This window comes from Gavialis gangeticus, unplaced genomic scaffold (genome assembly GCF_001723915.1).
Source record: "Gavialis gangeticus isolate Ggan-Ray unplaced genomic scaffold, GavGan_comp1, whole genome shotgun sequence".
Lineage (NCBI taxonomy): Eukaryota > Metazoa > Chordata > Crocodylia > Gavialidae > Gavialis > Gavialis gangeticus.
In genome coordinates, this window is record NW_017728996.1 from 54,439,702 (window position 1) to 54,447,608 (window position 7,907).

Here is a 7,907-nt window from a genome sequence, read left to right on the forward strand (position 1 = left end):
TTACTTTTTTAGGACTAGACGTTGCATGCCGCCTGTTTCTGTGCAACAAGGGACTGGAAGGCCCAAACTGGGTCAACCAAGGTCTCCTTGACTTTATTTCAGAAACTCAGTGGAAAGCCTAAGGTTTTCCATCTTCTTTTTGCAGCACACGGTACTCTCCCCTATCAGAACCTGTTCTCTAAGTGAATGGGAAGGCTGCTGGCTGGCTATTGCATGTTTCAGCTAGACAGACCTGTACTTTAGCAGACAGGTAGAATGTAATCCTGTGACTGGAAGATGAAGCTAGAAGAATTCAACCTAGAGATGCATTTTTAAGTGAGAGTAATTAACCATTTGCATCAATTTACTTAGGGCCATGGTGAATACTTTGTTACTGGAAATCTTTAAATAAAGATTGCAGATCTTTCTGAAAGAGTCTCTTGCTCAGCAAGAAGTCATCAGGTTCAGTGTAGATCTGACAAATGATGATAATGGTGCTTTTTACCCATTTATTATATTCAGACACAACACAGACCTTGGAATTTATACCTTTTGTCTCACTGTCATAATTCTCCTTTTTATGCAATTATTTGTAACTTGACAACAGCCTCCAAGAGTGTGTGTACTCTGCTCCCGCTGCCTTCCTGGGAACAGGCACTCCAGTCTGGCTCATTTTTCAGCTCCTACCTGCATATACCAAATCTAGAAATTCAGCAGTAAAGCCACTCTCGGGTTGCCCCCATGACTACGTTTGATATCTGTTTCTCTTGAGAACAGCCACAGGGGATTCCACTTGAGCAGTTTTCCCACCGCTTGTGCAGGTTGGGCACGTCTGGGCAGGAGGCATGTCCAGGTTGGGCTCGTCTGAGCAGGAGGCATGTCCAGGTTAGGCACGTCTCAGCAGAGCTGAGCCACAGAGCCAGGCACCCTCTGGCTTGCATTCCTTCTGGCCCCATATGTCCTTCCCTCTTGGCTTCCCATGGAGAAATTGGATTTCGGCCTGTGTTTGAGCGTTGTGTTCTCCTTTGCTATTAAGTTGTTGCATTGAATTATTTTGTTGTTTCTTACCACCTTAGACTATGCTCAAGCTGGCGAGTCTGTCTTTAATAGTCGGCTTGCTCAAGCTTACACTGTGATGGTGCCTAAGATGTATTATTGTGCTTCCTGTGTCCCTGGGAAAGGGGCCACAGTCTTCATTTGTCCCCTGCTGAAAGGCAAACTCAAGCTTGTCTCCCTGCTTGGGAACCCACTTATCTATTGAACTATAATTTGGCTTTGACTGTACCCATGGAGGGACCTTTTGAGTCTGGGAGTGCCTGTTTGCCTAAAGGTCTCACTTCTAGAAGCCATTACCTTAGCCAACAAGGTCTGAATTGCAGGCACTTATAGCCATCCTGCTGTACACTGTATTCCACATACTCAAGGGCCTATTTATGCCTCACTTCTGGTCAGACAAAATGGCATGAGGTTTTTGTCAAATCGTTTCTGTTACAGCTTGCTTATCTCTTTCTCCAAGCCTCCTGGGAAGGGACAGTGGCATACTCTGGATGGTAAGAGTGATTAGCTACTGATTAGGGTTAATTTCCTTAGACTGCGGGGAAAACTATTTGTGGCCTCTGGAGTAAAATCTGAATGCTAGGCTAGGTTGGCTGAGCTTACTGAAGGAGTGAAGAGACTGTACCCAGTTATGTTGTGAGCCTGCTGTGTCCTGTGCCTGAGCAGCTTGGGATAACTTGGCTAAAGGAGCAGTTTGAACTTGCAGCGTTTCTCTGTCCAACATCTTTTAGGCTGTGATGTGGAGGGCAAGGTTCATTGCTGTTCATCTCTTGCCTGCCTGTTGGCAGGAGTCTGTCAGCTGTTGTGGGACTCAGTGGCAGCTGTCAGAGAGAAAAAGGTAGTCACTTAGGAACAGTCCTTTTTGTTCTCCAAGTGGACCATCTCCTCGGCCCACACTGACCCTCCCTCACTCGCTTCTCTTTGGCATCTCTGGTGGTAGAGGTCCTTAGGGATGGTTGGTGATGGTGGGGTACTTCTGCCTTCAACCTGATGGAAAAGCATGTACCCCTCCCCCTAGTGGCCAGTTATTGCTCCAAAATGGTTCTGTGGCCATAGAGCAAGGTGTGTGCTTCTGTAGAGGCAATGCTTTTGAAGATGAGGTCCTGCCATTGTTAGCTAACTCATCTGCACAGCTTGTGCAGGCACTATAATTTATGGTGTTCAGCAATACATTTAAGTCTGTAATATGTTACTGTGAAGGAACTGCAAACAATGGAAACTCTCATAAATCCTGCTGACAGCCTGATCTCAATGGCTTAGCAGAAAACGGAGCCGAGGAGCAGAGTGTTATGTACAAGAAGGATGCTTTTTAGCCTCCTGGGATTCCTTCAGCCTGCAAAATACACCGGGTCTCGAGCTAACTCACTCGTGCTTGTCAGTAGGCAGCCAGGCAGAAGGCTGGCTCCTTGAGGCAAGGAGTAGGGCCTGTGTCCTGAAGTGCCATCTAATGCGAACGCCGTCTGGAGTGCAGTTGCCCGCTTTGTGCACAAAGCTGCAGATCATGCATGGACAGCTCAGGTGCTGCTTCTTGGAAACCTACCTTGTGAGGTGGATATAAAATGTTCTTACATTTCCTCTCTGCTGTTAACGACTGTTTTATTTCACAGCCCTTGGTTACAATTTATAATGCAGCTTGCTTACCCCGGCAGGCTGTCTAAGGTAGCTGTGCCCTCTTACTAGGAACTCTGACCTGTGCAAAACGACTCATCATTAATACATCTCTGTAATGGTTTGTTTATTTCAGCTCCTCTCCAAGCTTTTCTGTCTAATGGTTTTGTTTGCTGTTTCTGCTTAGCTTATCAATCAACAGATTATCTCCCTTCAGCACTGGAAGGTAAATCTGCGTTGCATTAAACTTCTCTGACTAGAACCTTTCCTAGACCTGTGGCTTGGACATGATTAATCTTTAATGCTTTGGTACTAATTGAAGGAAGAACTATATTGACATAATGTTGTGATTCTGCATGCTTAAGGCTCTAATGCTTGCTTACACTGCAAACAGCCAGACTGATGTTTGTCACACATGGTGTTGTGAGGTGCAAAAAATATTCCTTTTTATCAGTGAAAGAAAGGAGAAAAGGATTGTCCAGCTGTTTCTTCTTGTTAAAGAGAGACTTCCATACAGGGACACGCTTTAAAAAATAGAAGACAAACTTCAGGCAGTAACTTGGGGCACATCTCTTCTGTATTTCCCCTCTGTTCAAAGAAGAGTTCTCCTTTCTCCCTCCCCCCATTATATTCCTTTCCTCCCCAGCTTCCTCAGCAATCCAGATTCCCCTTCAGATTCCCCTTCATTTGGTAAGTGTAGGGTAGCCGTACTTATGGCATTCAGTTATAATCTGTATTGCAATCAATACTGCCTCCCTGCAGAGGCAAATAGGAGAGGGTGGGCTGCTTAGGAGAAGTTCCCTCCCAGGCAACCCCAAGGCTTCAGAATATTGCTATCAAAATGGCAAGGAATGGAAAACCACACCAAGAGTGGGGGTGAAGAGAGAGATGTTTTCCAAATTGGCTTGGTCTGAAGGTTTCCCTAGTCTGGAAGTCACTCCTTAATGTTTAAAAAAGGCTACTGAATTGCCACCCTCTTGTTCATTCTTCTTAACTCTCTTCAGATTATGAACTCCTCTGCTCCCTATCTACTTCTGTCACAAATGTGCAGACTTAGCAAGGTCCAAAGGGTAATAGGGACTGCAGTCTCCACATGTCAAATCTGAGCAGTGCTCAGAAAACTGATATATTGACTTGCAGAAGAGCTTCAATTGGACTTTCGCTGTGGCCAAGTGATAAGGGAGAGATTAAATGCAGCATTTTCTGAAATTCCAAGAGTTACTCAAGGAAGTGACCTGAAACTGAAATGGCTAACAAAAAAGTTGCTACAATGAAGGCACTAACTACTGCAGTTCTTGTTCCCCTGTAGAAAATTACATTGGTTCTCATGGCCACTTCGCAAGGGCCCCAGCAAGATGTGGACAAACCTTGTCTGACCGATCTTGTGTGTCTGAATTGGACCCAGAACTTGGGGGCTCTGCTTTTCCTTCAGCATTCAGTAGCCTTCAACATGTCACATCTGACTCAGCAATTTGCACCATGAGGGCTAAATTCATCCCTGGTGCCATCCATGAATGTTGGTGGAGTTACACCAGACCTGAACTTAGCCCTAAATTTCAGTGTGTGAATCACTGGTTTGTGAAAGATGCTGCATAATTGGCACTCAGTGGTATCTGACATGTTTGATGCTTGGGAAGTTCCAACTTCATCTCCACGTATCTAAAAGGGCTTTACTGGGACTGGGGTGGAACCCAACCCAGGTGAATGCCCAGTGACCAGACAGTCAGCCCTCCACCCCAATGTCTGTCCTCGTGGTGAGTTGCCTTCGTTGTCCTCTGGAAAGGGGCAGAGGTGTGGGGGGTGTAGAAGGTTTCCTTTGCTTTGAGGTCCCTAATGACTTCAGTAGTCTCTTCCCTACATATTACATGGATATGGTGAGCTGTTCACCAGGGCCAGATTCCTGAGAACAGCCTGCCTCATACCAGTTATCATTAACACGGTGCACAGAAGCATGAGCTCAAGCTGTGGTGTTTGGGGACAGACCTGGAGTCTGGTGTTCTCCTCCAAGTTGGTAAGTATTTGGAGCTTGGGATTACTTTGACCTTTTAGAGTGAGGGAGTTTGTGAGACTCGGATTCCTACCTTCACCCCCTTCAGAAAATGGAAGAGCTTGGAGGTTGATTCTGGGGCTTGATTCAGGCCCATCTCTCAACCCCAGATTTTTTCTCCATGCTCAGGGAATCCATTTTCCTAGATCTCATGCAAACTGCCAGTATCAGGAGGCAAGAGAATGGAAAGTGAAATAATGGAGCTGCAAGTTCTGGCTAAGTCTGTAGGTGGTTCAGGTCCCTGGTGCCCATGGCACTATCCAGGTGCCTGTCACAAGCTTAGAGCCCTGACATGAACCTCTGTTCTGAGACTGCATCTATACTGCAGTTGAGTGTGACTGCAGCATACCTGCCTGTGCTGGTTTGAAGCTAGTGCATATGCATCTGTGTGCTGAACCCTCCCTCTGACTTCAGTGTAGACATAGCCTATATTTAATCTTTTAGAATGGAAGTGAATCAAATAGAGATGGGGACTGAATTTCCCCTGCCCCATTAGTGATGCTCAACAGGTAAAGCATGAACAGCAGTAGCGTCAGCTTCCTGTTATAGTTTCATAGTTTCTAGGGTTGGAAGGGACCTGAGTAGATCATCTAGTCCGACCCCTTGCCATGGCAGGAAAGATTACTGGGGTCAAACAACCCCAGCAAGGTGTTCATCTAACAATTATGACTTAGAAGTACTGCTCTGGAGTCAACTAGCACATCAGTGGTCCTTTCTTTCTCTGCCCTTGCTGAGACTGGCTAGCCCCAATCACAGAATTGTGTCAGGAATGGTTTCTGTGATTGTTTTCAGCCTCCCTGCATGCTTATGGGAGCTGGACACTCTTGGTTTTGTTCTGGGCAATGGTACCTTTCCTCATTGATGACAATTTGTATCAACAGTGTTGCCAGCTATCAACTGTCTTGAGGTATTTGGTGTTTCTCATAAAGCCCCACTTCCTGGAGTCCTGCTATTTCTATGAGAATCTCACATTTCAAACAAAAACTGCATTTCCACCTTGTCTAGCTACAGAGAAATGCAGAAAATATTATTCCCAGAGTCTTCCAAGGCAGAAACTAAATAAAGACCCAAATTTAAACCAAATCAGGGGATGTAATAACAAAGCAAATTGCATGAGCTTTTGGGGCTCGTGATGATTCAAAACACTTTTGACTGCTGATGGCTGGCAGCATGGCATAAATATACATTGTGTTGATTTTGTGCTATACGTGAATAGCACTTGAAATTGCTTTACAATATGCATATTAAAAATGTCATAGACTATACTGGCTTCTTGGACAGTTCAGGCAGATGCTTCAGCCTGAACTTATGTCTACAAAATACAGTGCATGAGCTCACGTGGTGTGTGGTCCACAATGCCTTGGCATGGTGGCAAGAACTGAGGTAAGAAGTCATGTCAGCTTCATATATAATTGCTTTGTCTGAAGATGCATAAGCCAGACTTATAACATCCTGTAAGACGATGGTTGTATGTGAATACAAAACTATTGCTGAAGTATGATGCCCTGGAGGCTGTAACTCCTATTAAGTAAAGCCTATTTTCTTGTAAAAGGGGACACTGTTGCTGCCAACTTGACCACAAATTCATAATCTGGAAATCCTAAAACCAATGGAAAAGTTTACACCATTTAAGTAGAATTCTACTGAACATGATACTTTCCCTACAGCCTGTGAAACCTATTCCTTTGAACTCATTACAACACCAAGAGTGTAAAAGTGAAGCTGGCTTTATTGACTTCTTTTGTTTTATTGTCCCAAGTTAAAAAATGTATCAAATAAACAAGTCATAAACAATAGTAGGTATAGTGAATTTAATTATTTCTCTGCTAATCTGGAGTGTCATAAATTATTACAAAGGGGATGTTTGACAGATGATTATTAATTTGACAGTGTCCATGTAATATTTAACCAAGTGTATTAACTGTCAGTTCCCATATTCAGTTATGTATCAATGACTGTCAGCAGAATATCAGCACAGTGCAAGAATGCCTGAGAGGGAGGGAACTGAACATGAGAACATTGGGCCCTAGAGAGTAACAAGGAGAGACATCCGACACCAGACACGGCGTTATTGGATTGAGGGAGGGAAAACCCTTTAATTTGTTTCTAGCAAATTAATCTGAGCTCTAAGAAATACTTCTTGCATCTTTTAGGAGCACCTTCTGCGCTATCATTTCTCAGCTGACCGAGGAGACCCAGCCGCTGTTTGAAACCACTATCAAGTCTCGTTCTGTGTCTGAGAACACGGATGCTAAATTCACGTGCATAGTGACAGGTAATGGCTTCTGCAGTGAAGTAACCCATCCCAGCCTGATCCATTACTTCTTGTGGTTAGTAGCATAACTCTGGAGCAACAAAGAATAAGGCCAATGTTACCAGCCATCCAGCTGCTAGAGTCAAGTGTTATTCAGCTTTAGTAATGGGTAGAGGCTGGCATTCATCATAGCTGAAAGAAGCTTGGGAACAAGAGCTAAGTCTGTCCCCAAAGCTGAAAAACTGAAAGGCAAATGAAAATAACTTAACATTGTCTTTAATAGAAAATCTCCCAAGTTTTTGGGGTGCCTGCTTCCTGAGTTCTGAATCCAGGGTTTCTCAATGTTGCTGTCTCCCCACTTATCCTTCAGTTTAACTTATTAGCACTGCAGCTGCGATGTCCCTCAGGTAAGAGTCCCTTTGCAGAGCCACGCAGAGGTTTGTTCTGTTGGGCACATGCCATTTCAAAGCTGAATTCTGACAGAGCCTGTTTTGACCTTCACATGATGGCATGCAGCTGCAGTTATGCTAATGCACATCCTTCTCCTTTGGTATATTTAATTGGAAATCATGACATAAATCTGGAAAAGAAAGTTTGGCACTGAGATGCCCAACATTCATCCCCTTGTCCTGCCTTTCCAAATCCTGTGTGTATGTGGGGCCAAGTGTGATTCAAGCCCTGTGCTTTGATGCTACTGTAATTGATTGCTAACCCAAGATTGAAAGGAGATTCTAGATTTCTTACTCCTCAGGACTAAACAATTAGCCAGTCATCACTGTACTTCTGATCTACTTTTAGCAGGACTGTTACCCAGTGGCTCAAGTGCCAGGACTTTACACTTTCATGGTGTGTATGTGACTCAGGTGTGAACAGAATTTGACCAGTGGTATCTGTTCAAACTGCACCTGTGCCCTGCTGTCTTTGAGCCCCTTCCATGCCTTGAGGGCAGAGCAGTCACAGCCC

The 7,907-nt window shown here is 44.5% G+C and overlaps 1 protein-coding gene across 1 annotated transcript in view; it reads left to right on the forward strand.

Annotated features, from left to right (window-relative positions):
- Positions 1-856: 856 nt before the first annotated feature.
- Positions 857-7,907, forward strand: part of ALPK3 (alpha kinase 3) — a 121,477-nt gene continuing 114,426 nt past the window's right edge. Inside the window, exons 1-3 of the mRNA XM_019503849.1 lie at positions 857-864; positions 2,831-2,869; positions 6,844-6,965. Of these exons, the coding sequence (XP_019359394.1) occupies positions 857-864; positions 2,831-2,869; positions 6,844-6,965 (169 nt within the window). The remainder of the gene's footprint in view (positions 865-2,830; positions 2,870-6,843; positions 6,966-7,907) is intronic.